A 19,263-nucleotide genomic window follows, 5' to 3' on the forward strand; every position below is an offset into this window, starting at 1 on the left:
AAAGAAAAGACGTGATAAGAAAGGGTTTTTTTTCTTCTTTTTTTTCTGTTTAGTTGCTTCCACTGGTTAGTTGCCTCCACTGGGACACGGCTCTTTGATGTTGAAAAACCCAGTTCTTGATTCGTGTTCTTGCTCAGATCTTCGCCAACAAGGGTGGAGATCACAGACCCTCGAGTCCACAGATGAGCTTTCCCTCTTATTTTCCTGTAGATTTAACTCCATCTATTTCCTGCCAGTTCCTTCGCGGCTCCTTCTGTTGCTAGTCGGGTTTGTTAACTGCCGCTGAGATTGTTAATCACTGAAGCATATGGCTTGGAGTGGAGTTAATCGTGAGACTTGTGGAAAGATATGTGGAGTTGGATGGTCCACCAAAACAACTACTGTAAAGAAATTGGTCGCCAGCTTTTCTATCTGTTGTGTCAAGACACGGCTGCCTGTACAGGGCTAACACATGACAGTCAGGTCCCGGGAAAATATGCAGACTATGGACAAGTCACATGGGCTAACACATGACAGTCAGGTCCCGGGACAATATGCAGACTATGGACAAGTCACATGGTGAACGATTGTCACCAAACAAGTTTTTTTCTGCAACCACTTTTATGAGGCTTGTTAACGGCAGATCTGCTGCAACAGGCTGCCCCCTGCAGGTGCCAAGTATGTGGTTACTCTGGGAATCGAACCCAGGGCTAACTTCTCTCTGTGTGCTAACCCCTACACTATAGAACCACCAAACCAGTGGTTGGCCCCCCATAAGGGGACAGAAATTTTCCCACGCCCCCTCGAATTGAAATGTTATTGAGAAGCTGATAATATGTACTTTCCTATCTGTACAAACTACTGAATGAGTTGCTGCCACCTAGTGACTGGAGGCCTGTTTACGGTTCAAGCATTATAAGTTTTCATTTTATCATTCCAAAAATGAAGAGCTGAATGCTTTCTCAGCTATTAAAAAGTTTAAATCTTGCTGAACATGTCAGTCTGCGGGGTGTTACAGCGGGATGTAACTGCAGGATGTTACAGCAGCGCTCCTGTGACTCTAGATACACGATCACTTCACAGGCGCACACACATATTTCAGTCACGCAGGAAGGTTTATATGATTAAAAGGTTGTTCTGGTTCTTGGATTTTCTACATTTTTAGTTCTCATGCTGCTGCTCACGGACTCTTGGCTGATGTGTGACATTTAAAATGGTGCAGACTTTCCTACTGGGAGTACTTCTATTCCACCGCCTCGCTCCCTTCTTCTACCACTCTCTCTGTACTGCTTCATATCTCACCGTGTGCGTCTGAGACCAACCTTTTATTTGATAAAGAAACTGTATGAACTGTCAGTAAGCCAAAGAGCTGCTGGGGCTGGCCACAGTAATAAGGAGAAAGAACTGATCTGGGACAGTTTAGTGTGAAGTAGTTTGGTACACGATATAAAATAGAAATGTTTTAAATCAGCTTTGTGGCAGGCAGAGTCAGACACACACACAATTCACGATATGTGGATGATGCAGTTCTTTTCTAATTTGTGCAGAATCATCAAACCCATCATGGAGATGGTGTCTTGACATGAGGATCTGTCTCTAAATTATTTTTACAAACCTCTGCATCGGCAGTACTGTCCCACATATGTCCCTCACATTCCCACCCATGAAATCTGGGCCTATTTTCTTCGGCCACAATTATTTGAAAAACTTTGATTGGAGAAACAAAGTTTATCAGGATGTTTGCCAGAATGTTACCGTTTTGTGTCTAAATTTTTAAATGTCAGCTTTGATCAAATTAAAATTATTTTACTCACATTCTGGGGATGATGGGCCAACAGTCAGAAACTACTATTCTACTATCACTACTATTTTTAGGACCACAACGTCTTGACCTCAGACACCTCCAGCGTCACCTCTGATCCTTTGTCCTCAGTGTTGGGATATCCCCTCGTGCACACGAGCCTCGGTCTGCCTGGTGTGCACGGTACAGTAAGCAGACAGATGACAGCTCCAGTCCTGAGAGGGGACTGCAGTGATAACAGTGGAGATTAGGCTAATCTCAGTTATTTTTGCTCACTGGACTTGTGTTGGTGGGGGTGACCATTTCTAACGTCTTTCTAATCAAGTCCCACAATGGGAGTATTAACAGGGTGAGTCTCTGCAACCCACACAGCCTGCCACAGGGGGCGCCATTGAGCATGTGGTTCCAATGGGGCTTGAACCCAGGACCTTGACAACTGCCATACTATGGAACCACAATAATAATAATAACATAAAATGAATTTTATACAATAATACATTATTTTTATATAGTTTATGATTGATTTTTCTGTCATTTCCCCAAAAAAGACTGATCGTCACTAATGCCTACTTGAAAGACTGATGTCCTACATGTGACATGATGACACATTAGTTATTACACTATTTATGGAAGGCATCCCGTAATTATGCCCTGTGCAAATGATTTAATTAGTAACTAGTGATGCATTCCAGGGTTCTACTTTTCAATTCCCAATAGTTGACGGCGTGGTGGACAGATTTAGTGGCGCTGCCTTCATCTGTCTCAATGATTATTAATGTCGAGGCGTCGTTTGAGAAAAGACTCATTACAGCAAAGATGACTTGTTATGCTGTCACTGCAGAACAGATTAGACAGGGCCACATATCAGGTGTAGTCGTGAAGCAGCGGCCGACACACTCAGAGCTATGTGAGATTAGATAATGTGACGCTGCTGCAGCCAGGGTGACACGTGGGCCTCGTGGAGCGGTGACGACGACTGTTCATTTTGTTACACCTTTCACATTGTTCTTACATCTAATATCATAATACTATAAGCCACGGACACTGAGAAGAGTGTTTCCTGGCAGGAGGAAGGGGTCTGTCCTGCTGTTGTTTACACAAGCACACAGCACAGGTCACCCTGTGCAATCCAGTCAAATCCTTCCTGCGCTCACATGGGCACTAATCTGCCTTCTTAGCATAACCGCAACTCAGGCTGCAACACTCGCTCCTCACTTCCTCTTTCATCCTGTGAATCTTGGCTCTCTTTTGCTTATTTATGTTTGTAATATTTCAGGGAATCAAACTTTTATATATATATATTTATACACATATATATGTAAATATGTATATACTGTATATGTATATATGAATATATATATTTATGTATATATATCCATATAGATGTATTCATTGTTTATATTAAAATGAAAGATATTTTTAATCGTCTCAGACTCGTATTTGAACTGTGTTTAAAAGGGACATTAAATTAGAAAAGACAATTTTATTGAGCAGGTCACGTCTTCTTTAAACAAAGTCTAAAAGTAAAGTCCCATTAAAACTATTGTTTAAAGCTCACTGTGTGATGTATTGAAGCAGGTGATAAAAAACATTACTCCTCACCAGCGGATTTTGCTTAAACACCAGTGTTGTTGTTCGATCTTTTCCGCCCTGATCCATCACCAAACATTCAATTGTTTGTCATTCCAGCCCAGACTCAGCTCAACGATTTAATTCCAGGAATGATGTTGTCAAACCGTCGCTCTGAAACTGACTTGCGTAACCAAACAATTGGTGTGGAAAATGGGTCACATGGGGAAAACAGTTGTTCTTGCGTGTCTCCGGCACAACATCCATTTATTTTCCTCAGTAATTTTCTCATCACTCTGTTGAGAGGTGCAGGTGTCACCGACTGAGCCACAGCACTGCATTTGTATTGAAATGTCAGTCATATGTTGGTGATTTCTTAGTACTGAGCTTATGTTGTTATTGTGTTAGCACTGCTCAGGTTACAGGTACAAATCAATAGAACAAACAGCCTCCTCCTCCTCATCCATAAATACATCTAGTTCTTAGTGCTGTACACACTCAGCCTGTATTATCACTGTGTATTAAAGCACGTCTTCATGAACCCGGAAAGAAATTAACTGCCTCACCAAGTCACGCCGCTCTCACAGGACATAGGTACAAGAATCTTGACGTGACACAGTACAGATAACATAGAAATTCCATCGCAATCTCTTAGCATAATCCACACCCGAATACCACGGAGAACACATCGTAAACATTACTTTGTTGGATGTGTGAGTTTGTGCCCCGCAGGATGATGTCTTTGCCAATGCAGCTTTGAATGGAGGAGCACAGATTAAGGCAGAACAGAAGCATTGAGGTTATCACGCTCACACGACCAAAATAGACACAGAGCGGGTGAGACAGCGGCCAAGGCTTGCGGTAGAGTGTGATGTGCCTAGTGAAAGAACAAGAGAATACTGCTGACAGACACAGGAATGGGGGAAAAACGTGGCAAAAAGAACAGCAGTGCTCTCCTCAGAGGGAGCTGCTGGGCCAGTAAGTGCCCTGATTTAAACATGTGATGGACATCACCGAGTTATCACACCACAGTGGCAAAAGCTAAGCCGAGTTTCACAGCGCCTTATCCAGCCACGCAGCTATATTTAACTGATTTTACTCTATTTTTAATGATAAATGCTCAAAATAATCTTACAAGCCCAAGCAACATGATCTTGTTTCTTACACGTGACCCTCTGATCGTTAGGCTCAGTCAAGTATACAGTAAAAGAGTTTTTGAACACACAGTCCCGTACTGTGCTCTGTCACACTAGTGCTGACTTCTCCTATTGACTTTTGATGCAGTTAGCATGGCCGACTTTAATGTCAAATTTGGCTTTTATTCTGAATGAAGTTGGAAAAAGTCCAGAGGCCGATGATGCAGCTACAGGTCAATTGCCTGTAGACAGTTACCTACAGCAGACAGCAGAGAGTCCTGGGTTCGATTCCCAGAGGAACCACAACCTTGGCGCCACCAAGGGGCAGTCTGGTGATCTGCTGTTAACACAATTAATTGGGATCAATGAAGTTCAAATTATTATTATTATTATTATTTTGTTTAATTGTGTTTGTTTTTCCTCACTTAAATAAAATAAAATATTCAGTGACCATGAACATTTCCTATACATTTCCTATCAGTTTTAATAATATTTTTTTAATTCCTGAGATTATCTCTTCCAGTTTGGCTCTGACAATACATGGGACTTGATTCTTAAACGCTTGACAAAATTCATGTCAGAATAAAGCAAAGAAAAACTCGACTTCACAGGTAGTCTCCAGTTTGTGTTTCCCACTGTGTATTGAAACAAATCCGCAGCATGCAGGTATCACTGCACCGTATTCCTGAAGCCTCATTAGAGCTGGTGAATTTATCAGAGTGAAGCAGTTGAATCTTTTTAATGTGCAAATCCCTTTACAGGTTTGTCACAGAGAGAAAAATATGAACACACAAATTCACAACACACAACACACAAATTGGTGGTAGGGGTAATTCGAAGTTGTTGGTTTTTTTTGTTTGTTTTTTTTTTGTTTTTTAGCACAAAATATGTTGACAGATTTAACCTTTTATATCGTGGTATTTTTTCCCTGAAAGGTAATTAAGAACTCCAGCTTTTACTATTGTTGACCTTTAACAGTTTGTTGGCTTGTCTACCAAATATATATATATATGCATATATATATATGTATAACGATATAAGTTTTAACCCGTTCATACACAGTATAATTCTCCTGCAATGCTCTCACCACACGTGTACCTACCTCTGTTGTGCAGAACCTTCTCTGTTCAGAGTTCAGATCGGAGCAGATGAGGAATAATGATCCATAAAGTCTATTATTGCGTTATTGCCTTGTTTTCTTTCTTGTGCAAAGAACCCATTGATTACCACCTGCCTTTTAATTAAGTCTGCCTACAAATTACTCACTGACCTCATTTCCAAAATGCACTCTACCTGAGACCGAGACCTGTTGTATATTTATACAGGGGAAAACAAATTGTATCTTTTACCACGAGCTCCTCCTGCCATCTCTGATGGAACAACGTTTCCCAGTCTATTACTGTTTGAATGATTGCATATAGCACTGAGATTAGGCGTTAGACATCAGACTATTACTACGGTCCAACATGAAATATAATCATTTTCAACAAACTGAGATAAAATATTTAAATATTAAACATTTCCTTCTCAGCTTTTTTGGCAAATTTTTGTTTCCATTCAGACGCTGGGAGACTTTCTTAATCCCAGTATTATTTTTCTGACAGGATGACATGTTTTGCCAGTCCAAGTTAAACTGTTATTTTTTGATTAAGGAGAAAGACAAATGAGTTTCCAAAAAGAGATTTACTACACACAGTAATGCAGCAGAATTTCATCTCTCTCTCCCTGAAAGCAGTTTTGTCACTTTAATGTGGCAGCCAGCAGTGGATTTAAATTCACTTAATTCAGTTCCTTGCTAATCCCCGCTAAAGTCATCCAGAGGTTACTTGAGTCCAATTTGAGGTTGCATTAAAATGTAGTTTCATTTCATTTTTAATATCTCACTTTATAACAATAAATTCTCCTTATTTTGGGGAGTGGCAGCCTGAAGAACTGCCACAGTGGTACTTAGGGTTGGAGTCAAACATGTTTACTACACGTGCTGTAGTACTTTACTGATAAATGGTAATGATGATGTGCTGGATATAGACAACAATAGTTCGAGGAGGACCTTGACTTATGTGACGGAATGTCAAGTCAAACTTTAAGGAGAGACACATTTTTAAAATCTGTATTTTGTTGTTATTCATTGGGATGTTTGTTTTTATAATGACTTTGTTGAAATGCCCTGTATTAGCTTTGGTTGTGATGGTGATTAAAAACAAAAATCTAATCAAAAAAAGTGTTCAGTCATGTTTCACAGACGTCTCCAACGTTGAAAAGCTTTATCATTATGTCACCCAAAAAACAACATCTATTCAATAAAATTATTGAAGCTTTGTTTTCACAATCGTTTTGATCGAGCTCAATCTGAATTTGTTTTCCAAAACTGAAAGAACATTTGAAAGAAGTTCAGTCCTTAAACGACCCCCTCCCCATTTAGAGTCAGCAGTTACTCCTCTTTTTTTTTAACCACCTAAAGCATTAGCTCTCAGCCTTAACACACTGCATAATAATAGTCCCAGCACTTCAGGAACCAACAGTGCAGGGATTGGTTAAAGTCTTTTGTCGACAGCGTCTGTGTGAACATGTTCAATGACAAGACTCACGAGGACAGAGCAGCACAGGAGGCAGTGAAACTGTCCCTGCTCCGTGGAGACATATTTGTCTTCCTACACTTTGTCGACGACTTTGTCCAACATGACATTGAATCAAAACATGACTTTTTGTTTTCTTTAACCTGAAGGGCTGACCTTCTTGTCCGTACAACTCTGCAGCTGTATTGGCTGCAGTTACTGTGATATTGGTCTACACATCCATCAGTGTATCCAGTATCAGGAGAGTACCATCTTAGAATCCTTTCAGATGTGGCTGCATCATTAACTTGATTCTCATGGATGAACTGATGAATTGGTCAAAGGTTCAAGTCCCTGTGCTGAGAAACCAAAAAGATCTGGGTCGTGGTTGTCAGGTTGGCAGTGATGCATCGTTAGAGGGACTTTTTGTTTTCGTCTGGTCAAATAGAAAGTCATCGAGAACTTAAAGTTTCTGGTCGATAAACATTTTATCAAGTATCAAGAATAGATTTATTCAGTTTCAGAGTACTACTACAAACTGAAGCCCCTCCTAAATCTGTTTATGACTCCAGCCTAACGAAGGTTATCCTGTCTAATCCCCTCCACTGGCACCACTGCAGCCATTAGACCATTGGCGACCGTACAACACAAACCCAAACAAATCATTTCATTAACATAGTGATCATTTGTTCCTATGTCTTTTCTGTCTGGCTTCAGGGACTCAGACTGACCCCAAAGTTCACTCAGGCCCTCCAGCGAGACAAAATCTTCCCTGGAACTTTGCTAAATGCTTTATGACCTTTGAATATGGATGACCTTTTCACTCTGCCATAAAACGTACGGTCCAGTTTTCCGATCCCTGTTTTTGTTGCTTTTCAGTTATGGAGTTAGTGGGTCAACTTTTGTCTATTCCTGCTTGGTGTGAATCACACGTGGTACTTGATATTGTTGTAGTGTTAAGAAGTCACCTTTTACTTTTTCACCCTCACCGCCCTGCTTTGTCTTCGCCCTGTTTGTCCCTGTTTGTATGTACCCATGTTGTCAAACTGTGTCCACAAACAAAGACGCTTCTGTTAGACTGAAGATCTGAGCAGCCGTTCTATAGGCCAGGGGCTAATTTTAGCCCGTCAGTGCACCAACTGTATCTCCGGGTGGATGAGTTGAACCACCCAGGGATTTAAGCATCACCCCGGCCTCCTTGTTTGCCCCGTTGTTCTGCCCTGTGGTCTCTGTCCTTTGTTCAGAAAGGTCAGAGGAACGTCACACAGGAACACAGTGGAGAGATGAGGATTCAAAGAGCTGTTAAAGCCCCTGCAGTTTTACTGTTTTAACTAAGGGTAAAAGTGGACGGGAATGATGCCAGAATACATTAAGTCCACAATCAGATATTAGAGCTGCTGCACTTCAGGAGGCTTGTGGGTGATTGGCTTCTGCAATTAGGATCCTCGGTGGTTTTGTGCTCTTTTTCTTTCTTTAAATAAATGAAACCAAAGTGCATATCCAGGAGAGGGAATAGACAATAATATTCAGATACGATCTGTTTTTAATGAATATGTGGTTAAAGTCATAGTAGTGATAACAAACAAACCATTTTCAAAGAAAACATAAATTAAAACTAAAGTCTATATATATTTAAGTTAGTAATTTGATATGTTTTTGTGTCAAAGACTTTTATAAAAAAAAAATCTTGAATACATCTAACCTGACCATCAGTGGAGTTCTCTTAGACTCACATTCCAACATGTCGTTTCACAGAAAACCACAAAGGATTTCAACAGGACAAACCCGTTCTGCACACATTTTCCACATTTTAATTTTTAATTTTCTATTATGAGAATTGGACAGCAATACATTAAAAAATAGACATGGTCCTGGGATGCATTTCCTAAAATAAATTGGCAACTGAATGGGTAAACTTTATGATGTGAAACCCACCAATCAGGGCCCACCTTCAGCTTCACAGAATAACTAAAAATGACTGAATTCATATCCAGGCCAGTGGCCCAGAAGTCAATTGTTTTTGTCCATTACTAATGAAACAACGACGTCCTCTCATCCTGCTGATGGCTGCCTGATTCAGAAACATCCTGGTGCTGATTAAACAGTCACATAAGCTGCTCGACTAAACAAAATTTTAAAATTATTTTTTTACAGTTAATTCAGAGATTTGAGTCACTGCTCGACTAAACAAAAATTTAAATGTATTTTTTTACAGTTAATTCAGAGATTTGTACTTGTTTAATCAAACAGCATTAGTTCGATGCCTGAGTCTCCCTGCAGTGAAGTGTGTTATTAAAGGACCTTCTCCCTTGGATGTTGTTCTTCTGGAAGGAAGCCATGTTGCATTGCTCAACATTTATGATTGATTGCAAGGACACACACACACACACACACACTTGCACAAATGCACTAGCACCCTCTGTGTTCTCTCTAAAGGTGACTTTGTACTGTTAGGACCTTTTTAAAAGATTTTTTTTAACATTTCTCTGGTGCTTTTAGACTGATTTAAATCTGGTTGCCAGGGAAGATTTGACTTTTTTTTCCCCCAAAGTTTGATCGCAACTGTTTTCATACAGCAAAGTCAAAGTAGAAAGAGACCTAACCGTGAAATCCTTGTCCGTCTTTCTCTTTGACAGATTTTCCATATGACCTATGACCTGGCCAGTGCCGTGGTAAGAATATTTAATCTAATAGGAATGATGCTGCTGCTGTGTCACTGGGATGGCTGTCTCCAGTATCTGGTGCCTCTCCTCCAAGACTTTCCCCCCGACTGCTGGGTCTCCCTAAACGGGATGGTTGTAAGTATTGCACTTTGTCTTGTCTTTTTTTTTGTGTTATTTTGGCCAGTCAGAAGTGGAGTCAGCTAAATCTTCTTTTGCTCTGTTTTAGAAAAGTAAAAGCGACTAGATGTTCTGAAACATAATTTTTTTAAAATAGTGTTCAAATACACATATGTATGTATGTATATATGTGTATGTATGTATGTATGTATGTATGTATGTATGTATGTATACATATACATATATGTATGTATGTATGTATATATGTATATATATGTATGTATGTATATGTATGTATGTATGTATGTATATATACATATATGTATGTATGTATGTATATATGTATATATGTATATATATGTATACATATGTATATGTGTATATATATAAATATGCATGTGTAAATGTGTATATATTTAAGTATATACGTATAATTATATTTATATATGTGTATATCCAGTATATATACATGTATGTGTGCTCTAATTTAGTACTACTAATAAGTTGCCTTTTTCTTCTTTTGACAGTTTGTTCTGTTTAACATAAACCAAATTGAGAGATAGTGGGGAAAAACTCAACACAAAATAAAGCTATAGTTTATGAAAAATGTCAGTCAACGTAAATATTCTCAAACAATACAGCAAAGACATTGCAGGTTGTGAGTACGTTGAGTTTCTCCACAGAGAAAACTACTTTATTTTGAGCTGTTCCCAAAATTCTGCTTCAGGGTTTGTTGTTATGGATCCCTGTGTGTTTACCAGTCTTTCTGTTTGTAGTTCTTTCTCCAAACGGTGGTCAGAGAAATACTGACTTGTACCTGTGTGTGCAGGCCTTTGGGCTAACAGTGTTTGTAAATTCATGTTCAGGGACTTTGTCTTTCAGTGGTTAAAGGGCCTGTTTGGACCTGTTAAGCTAAGGTCCAAATACTATGGCGTCATTCTCCAGTCATGTTTATTTCAGTCTGGTACAGTTTGTGTCTAATTCAGTCATGTGTAAATAAGTAGACTTTCTTTCTTATCAGTCAGAATAATATTTAAAGCATTCTACCGACCCCATCAAAGTCTAGTCGTTTTAAAGGAGGTGATTCATACTTCAAATCTGTGAGTGTGGATGAAACACCTGCTTCACAAAGTCATGAATATGATGTTTTTCCTGTGGCCACGAATGAGTAACCGGTCACTGGTTTAAAATAGATTTGGTTGAATATAAATTAATACTCTCAATGATACATTTGTCTTAATATTGAATATAAATTAATCCTCTCAATGATACATTTGTCTTAATATTTAAATACAACATAAAAAACCTGGACCTTTAAATAGTGAAGCAGATGTTGTTGATGTTGTTGATGTTGTTGTTGATAATTGATTATTCTTTATTTAAAGATTTTAATCAGTGGTTTTCAATATTCATTTATTTATTAGACACAACATATTCTAGTTCAGTTAAATGTAATATTTCAGACCATGAAAAACTGCACAAAGCTAATAGTACCTCCAATGTACCAACACCGATAGGTACAGTAGTTAGGCATTAATATATATTTTTTCGTGTAATTTCCTGAATGAACTAAGGAAGTGTTCTTCTCTGTCCTCTGAGAATCTTCCTCACACTCTTCTTCAAGCGCCGTGCTTTATCTTTACAAACTGCTGATGGGCTTGGCTTCATCTGCCGCACGAGACATATTAAGGTTGAACATGTAATAAGTGCCTTAGCATGTTGGGCTAATGATTAGCCACTACGGCGTGACTGTGTGGGCTGTTTATGGCAGTGTTTCCTGTCCCCTGTGGACATTCTGCAGAAGTGCAGTAGAAGCCTGTTGGCTGCTGACCACAGCCTGGTGGATTCAACACGCGGCTCTTCTCCCACGTGAGGGTTCCTTCTTCTCACACCTTCACTATGTGGAGGAGTAAATGCCCTAAAACTCCTCAGAAGAATTCTCATATTTTACTACAGATAAAAATACATAACGGAGCCTGCTCAGGGCAGCACCTGTCTGACGAGGATTGCGTCACTTTCCCCCTATCGTTGGGCCGGTGCTTGTGTTTCCAGCCGCGAGAAGACGAGTGGGGCCAACTCGGCGTGCAGATACTGCTGAGTGGTGCAGTGCAGAATGTAGGGCTGTTATCTGCTTGACTAATGGCCTGAAAGCACCGTCTTACTTTTTAGAGGCTGCATTTACTTAATCACCAGACAAGATAATGTCTGCTGTCACTGTGTTGGTTCGGGTGAGAGGCTAATGGGCTGTTGCTTTCGTCTGCAGGTACAGTCTAAAGATATGTGTGTGTGTTAGCACATGTGTCCAGGACAGTGTTCCCTGGAGGATGTATGTCTCTCACACAGTTTAGATGGACATAGGCCCAGACCGGCCTCTGTTTCCGTCCCATACTGTAATTGTTGAAGGAGTCGCCGAGAACAGAATGTCCCAAAAGAAAGGAGGAAAAAAAAAAAGCCTCCTGTTCGTTGGTTCAGGCCGAGGCATTTATTATAAATTGAGTATTGAGTTGCTGATGTTCAGAGCAGAGAACCTTCTGCTGCTTCAAACCAACCTGAGATGATGTTGTGTTTAATGAGGGGTTTAGTGTTAGAGTATTGATGTAGAATTGTTTTTCACCATCGCAGGTGTTTTTTCTTCAGACGAGCCTCAAGTGACATTTCCACAAGAAGTTTGAAACTTCTTAACAATGCCTTATTTTTCCTGTTAAAGAAAACTTTTGATTTCCTCTCTGCTGAGACTAGGTTTTGTTATGATGGTGTGTTTGTTTGCGCTGGTGATGGCAAACGTTGAATCTCCTTTGTTGTTAAAATGTCATTCTTTATCTGGTAAATCTCCTTTGAAGACCGTCGAAATAAAGTTACAAAGAACAAAGGAAGGGGATGGAAAACTAAAAAGAAGTGTAATATTGAAAGAAAAAAACATAGCTTTATTTCATTTTATCTGATGCTAACAACTGGGCAAAGACTAGATTTCATGTTTTAATTGGCAAATTTAAACAGTAGAATATAAACTAGTCTAAATGAGTGCCTGTAACAGTAGAAAGAGTTGTTAGAAACAGTGAAGTAAAATTAAAAGACTACATTATCAGTTACATTGCTCATGGTTTAGTACGGTGTCCTGTTTGGACTTTGTCTCATGTTAAAAAAAGTATCTGGACACTGTGAAAACAAACCGTCAGGATTAGCACAGGGAATGCGTCAGTGGAGGTGGAAGAGTTCACCTGCAGCCTTATGGATTCCTCCCTCTGAGGGTCTGCATTAGTGGGAGGGGTCACCGTTTGTCCTTGGAGCAGAGCAGTACATCCTGTTGGTCTCGGAGTTATTCATCAGTGTCATTACCAACCAATGCCACCGGGTCACTCTCAGCGCTGTGACTCATGTATTGCCTTGCTGATCACATAACCAGTGACATCCTGTGTGAGAAGAGTGTGAGGGAATGTGGGAGTCGCCGTGTTGTGATGACACGGCCACACGACTCAGTCTAAATGGAGCTAAAGCTTCATCTTAGTCAACCATGATTACAGTTAATTGCAGTTCATTCAGTTATTCAGTTACATAATGACATTGTTTTCATTTTGATTTCTTATGACCTAATTGCTCTATGAATATAAACTGCAGTACAACCACAAATGACTACTACTGAAGAATTTGATTTTTTTTTAAATACATTTTTAAAAAACAAACCAACCAAAACAAAGTAGAGGTAAACATTTTGGTCTTTGACTCACTTTGTTATGATGATATAAAGCAACAGTGATTTTGTTATATAATTCTGAAGACAGTATTGCAAAAATGTGTTTTACTGCAGTCTGTGACACAGTTATAGTATTAGCTCTTAACTTTTCTGAATATTGCCTAAAAAGAACACTATTAAGCCAAACATTAAAGACGATAGAAGCATTCATTCAAATTATTCATTGTCAAGGAAATGCTTGTACTTGTGTTTACTGTATAATTTCATATTATTAATAAATATTATGAATTAAATCCTTCAAACTGAATATTGGATGTTTAGCAGTCTAGGAGCTATTTACAAAGAAAGTTAAAAAAATTCAGTATAATTAACAGCTCAACTTCTTTGTAGAATTTACATGAATAGAATTCCTCAGAACATGAGAGGAAAAAAGCCAAGGAATCACCAAATTTTGCCGAATAGAAAACTTCCTGTAGGAATGTATAGTTCCCTTTCCCTCAGCAGGTGCTTGAAAACATCATTAGAAAAAAACAGGGAAGGATGTGACGACTGCTGCGTTCCTTACGCTGCTGCTGAGGAAGAGGCAGAAAAACACTTCATATCTACCAGTGCTGTGTGTGTGTTGTGTGTGTGTGTTTGTGTGTAAACACATGCCATCACAACGAGAACAAACAAGTGAAAATGACAGCTTTTTGCATGTCGTTGGCAGAAGAGTTTGGATACTGTAGCTGGGATGTCTCTACTCCAGACAAAGACTAACAAGTCCTTGTTCTAAACCTGACTCCCTGGACGTCCATTAGCCTTAGCGTCAGTGCATTCCCACTTTGACCAAATAGTGCATGCAGCTTTTGTGTGTGCCGTTGTGTGTTTGTGCCCAGTTCCCTGTGAGGAGAGGAGATTACAAACTGTTGCTAAGCTAACATTACCAGACACACCACAGTTAGACGTCACTACAAGGCTGCTAAAAATAAAAAGCCTGCCATACTCACCACCCAGCTAAAGAAGAACCTGAACTCTGTTTCACATTTATAACGAGGAACTTGAGAACAAGCCAGCGTTACTGTGCAAAAACTTTTGAGCTGTGGAATCAGGCTAGTATGGGTTTGTTTACAGGTTTGTGCGCTACATGTCAATGTGTAGCTACAGGGCGAGGAGTAAACACGAGACCGGGAGTGTGTATTAGCTCCTGTGTCGTCCATACTAAATGTTTTTTTGTTTTTTTTTGGACAACTGTCGAATCCCTGACTGATAGATCAGTGTTATCTGATTATAAAAAACTGTTTTTCCGTCTTTTATAAACAGTGTAAAAGAAAGAAGTTTTAGCTGCTGCTGAGAATTAGCCAAGGCTAAAGCTGTGCCAACAACAACAGATGGGATCATAGCTACTAGTTGTTTTCTCCTTTTTGAGACAAAAGAGTATCAACAGTCACTTCCTTATTAATCATATACAAAATGACAGTTTTATTCAATGTGCTCCTAATATAGTATAATCCTAGTACTTTTATTCAACATGCTCCTAATATAGTATAATCCTAGTACAATTAGTATCTTTAGTATCTAGTTAGTTTTTTTTCTATAAATGTACAAGATATAAAAACAAATCTTAAAGTATGTAATAATATTCATAATTCCATAAATTTAATTTTTTTAAAGAAAAATCTAATTTTTTAAATTACAGTTGTAACTAACAGAAAAAGAGGTCAAATTTTGAATAGTTACAAATTGGTCAGTTTTAATATATTTCTGTAGATTTTTAATTTGTACTTGGTTGTTTATTTATTCATGTTTTAGAATACATGTTTTTTTTGTTTTGTTTTTTTTTCTTCTTGGTGTTATGGGCCGTCACTATCTGGTACTGTATGACATATGTGAACTTACACAAATACTGTGTCATGTTGAACTACAGCCAATGGGAAATTCAGCACTGCACATGCAGACACTTGTTTTATTAATTTTATTTATTCAATACATTTTTTGGAAGAGGATCTGTTATAGACCGCTTCCTCAGCACTTTTCCCTCACTGGAGGTGAAGCTATTGGAGGAGTCAGCAGCTTGGCTGTGGCTCTAGGCCTGTACTGGTGAGGCATCGCATTTGTCTCTGCAGGGACTTTCTGGGATTTGCATGTCCCTGTGGAAAAGGCACACTTTCACATGTGACATCCACTTTATTAATGAGCAGGCTAAATCCTGCCTCTGACTCTAGACAATAGACACATTTTTCCTAAGGCATCGAAAAAAGAATTGTGGGAAATTTGGAGTCCTTTTATGCAAAGTGACTTCCCTGGGCTAAAAATAGAGAAAAGGCTCTTGTGGCAAAAAAAAGGGAAGAATATTGCCTAAAGGCTAGCATATGCTTGAAACAAAAATAGTTAACGTGACAGGGCACAACAACTGAAGGCAAAAGTGCTTGTAACCCACACGCCAAGTAGGAAAGAAGAGGCTGCTGCTGTGGAGAACGATGCGATTATTATTCAAATTAGTATAAAAGGACATATTGAGACATGTTATGCTAATAAAGTAATTTGTACAAATGTAAAGTGTCACATATTGTGAGACAAAATAACACAAAAATAACTCAAGGGGAAGATTGACAGCTGAACCCTGCTGCTGCTGCTGCTGCTGCTGCTGCTGCTGCTGCTGTGGTCTTGAATCTCCAACCACTGTGACAAGATGGCTGGCCTCCCTGAATCTGGATTTGAAAAAGTTACTAAAAATCCTCGAGGCTATGGTCTCAAATACTGTCGTGGGAGAATCTTAAATAAAGCCCTTGTCGGCAGATTCAACAACCATTAGGGTTGAAGAACGTTCTCTTTTGTTCCTGTTTGATCCATTTAATAGTCTGTCAACTCACCATTTTGACTCTGCTAAAAGACATAATAGAAATCTTTACAACTATGTGCTCAGTATAATACCGAAGATGTCAGCGAAAGCCTAACAGACGTCCATGGCCCAGAGGCCCCTGTTGTCGTAGTCCATCCATGCCTCATAATGACCCCGCATTAATAAAGACGCAGGCTGATCCTAAATGGCTGAGTTACTTTATCCCCATTGAGCAGTCACTGTGCATGTGTATCTCCAATACTGTAGCCTGTGTGTACGGATGAGACGACAGTGCCGTAAATGCAGCTGGACGCGGCGGGATAGGAGGAGAGCCACGAAGCCTGCTGCAGATACCATTAAGACTAACACGAGGACGTGAACGCACGCTGCGGATGGAGAGAGGAACGACTCTCTCCAAGAGCAAATCACTTCCCTTCTTTTGTGACAAAGAGCTGCTGAGAGGAATCAGTAGTGACTAGCTGACATTTACAAGACACTCGTACAGCTGAGCTGATGTGTGTTACACGACTGTCAGCTCTGGATCCGCGGCATGGAGCCATTCCTTCAAGTCTCTGAGAGTCTCTGTCTGTAATTCACTGACTGCCATCGTTTCAGGACTGCAGGGAAACATTAAGTCTTGTATATGACTTCAAAAACCCATGAGCACAAGGTTAATGTCGTGATAGTATTGTGTGTAATGTGCTCGAATAAATATATAAGAAGTGGGAGGTAAATATACCCCGTGCACTGTGGGAGGTTCCCTCGGCGGTCTAGGCCTGTGGCAAATCTCTGGCATACACAGCAGCCTATTGCCCTTCCTGGTTGAACCACAGTGTGTGGTGATGTTATGATGGATGGCTGTGATTCCACGTTGTTCCAGTTTTGGCCATGTTGTCACATTTTTACTTAGTAGTTCACCATCTTCTGGGACCTATCACACATGACCCTGACGCTCCACCTCCCCAAGAAAAACCAAGAAAACATTACAAAGAAATATGAAACATTAAACATTTAAACCTGGGACGGAGCATTTAAACCAAGAAAACATTACAAAGATATATGAAACATTAAACATTTAAACCTGGAGTACCAGGGCAAGCTGGTATGCTGTTCAAGATATCACCACTAGTCTAATGCAACATAAGTCCCTTTCTCACAAGACAGGTGCTGAATCTTTTTAGCCCTTCTCTTTTCCCATCCTGTGTAATTCAAATTAGGTAATTTAAGCAAGGTTTGGAAATTTGAGTCATGTCACTGCCTTAGATCAGTGTTATTACAGAAATCAAATATCACAGTGAGCTAATGAACACGGCTGATGAGTGAGTGGATCAGAGGGACGAAAAGAGGGAATTGTAGAAAGTTCAGTCTCTCACTGAGGGTATTAGTCTCTCGGCCGTGGAGAGTGTTGGCAGAATGTTTGGTAGAGGTTCAGTGATCCATCAAAGGAAAGCCTGTCCTTCTGTACTGCCTGCAGGAGAGGCTTCGTTTCTGTCATGCCTTGCCTAGCAGTAACTCCCCACCCCCACCCCTTCTGTTTCTTCACCTTTACAGAATGTTTCCTGGGGTAAGCAGTATTCTTATGCCCTCTTCAAAGCCATGAGCCACATGCTCTGCATTGGCTACGGCGCCCGGGCACCTGTCAGCATGTCTGACCTGTGGATCACCATGCTCAGTATGATAGTGGGAGCCACCTGTTATGCCATGTTTGTGGGCCACGCTACAGCTTTAATCCAATCACTGGACTCCTCGCGCAGGCAATACCAAGAGAAGGTAAGATCAAAACACTCAGACACACACATTACTGCGTATGACTCGACTCGACCAGAGAGTTGATGCTGATCTACACATCTTCAAAATACTTACATTTTAAATTATTGTTTATTATTATTATTATTATTAATTTTTTAATAGAGCACAGCATGTGTAACATCAGAAAATCTGAGAATATTTTTTTTTACTCAGATTTTTCCAGGGGTCACCTGCCCTCTGACCTCACTGCCATTGTACCAGCAGTGAACCTGGTTATTCTTCATTTCGTTTCATTTCTATCTCTCTATTTTTATTTATTAATTTTTTTGTTGTTGCTTACATAAAGTGATTATCAAGCACTTCAGTGCCTCCACCATCTGTGATCCTGCTGAGGGGGACATAGGCGTGGATCATTTCCAGAACACATGACCATGATTGATGCTGACTGTGTTTGGAGGAACCTGGTTTGAACCTTAAAACTTCAGCTGTTAATGTAAAAAAAAACTACCACAGTGGGTCGTACTGGTTTTAGTCTTTTAATGAAGGTCTTCATGTGTAAAATTAAAGGGCAAACCATTAACTCTTACAATATAAAAAAAGATGAATGTTTGTTAGATTATTTTTGCACATATAGGTCTAACCTTCTGAAATGCCAGCCCTGAAAATAAATTCATGAGAAAAATATAAAAGCATATAAAAGAGGAGGAAGAGGTACAAAAAATTCAAAAGCACACTAATTGCAGTAAAGGGCTAGTGTACAGTTTAATCTGAGAAGGTTTATAGCAAGAAACAAATAGAAGAATAAAAGAATGAATGGAGGCAGTGTGGGAGGAAAGGGGAGAGGAGAGAGGGAGGGTGAAGAAAGAAAGGTAGAAACAAGGGGAAGGGAAGCAGGAAAGATGGAGAAGGGGAGAGAATGGAAGGAAAGAGGAGAGATAATTAGAAAAGAACAAGGGTAGAAGGTTAGAGGGATGAAGGGAGGGAAGGAATAAAGGAAGGAGCGATAGAGGGAGGGAAGGAGGGATGGAAGAAAAATAATTATAAATCAGAAGAAAGAAAGGAAGTGAGGAAGGAAGGAAAGGAGAAAAGTACACACACTCACAGTATATTCCACAGTCAGTTGTTGGTTTACACTCTTCACTCCACCTAACTATTCCCCTTTTCAAGTTCATTCATTTTAGC

The 19,263-nt window shown here is 39.7% G+C and overlaps 1 protein-coding gene across 1 annotated transcript in view; it reads left to right on the forward strand.

Annotated features, from left to right (window-relative positions):
* The window catches only part of hcn1 (hyperpolarization activated cyclic nucleotide-gated potassium channel 1), a 52,840-nt gene that overhangs the window by 15,258 nt on the left and 18,319 nt on the right, over positions 1 to 19,263 (forward strand). Inside the window, exons 3-4 of the mRNA XM_008326053.3 lie at positions 9,677 to 9,838; positions 17,884 to 18,102. Coding sequence (XP_008324275.1) covers positions 9,677 to 9,838; positions 17,884 to 18,102 — 381 coding nt within the window. The remainder of the gene's footprint in view (positions 1 to 9,676; positions 9,839 to 17,883; positions 18,103 to 19,263) is intronic.

Source organism: Cynoglossus semilaevis, chromosome 14 (assembly GCF_000523025.1).
Source record: "Cynoglossus semilaevis isolate Cse_v1.0 chromosome 14, Cse_v1.0, whole genome shotgun sequence".
Taxonomy (NCBI): Eukaryota; Metazoa; Chordata; class Actinopteri; order Pleuronectiformes; family Cynoglossidae; genus Cynoglossus; species Cynoglossus semilaevis.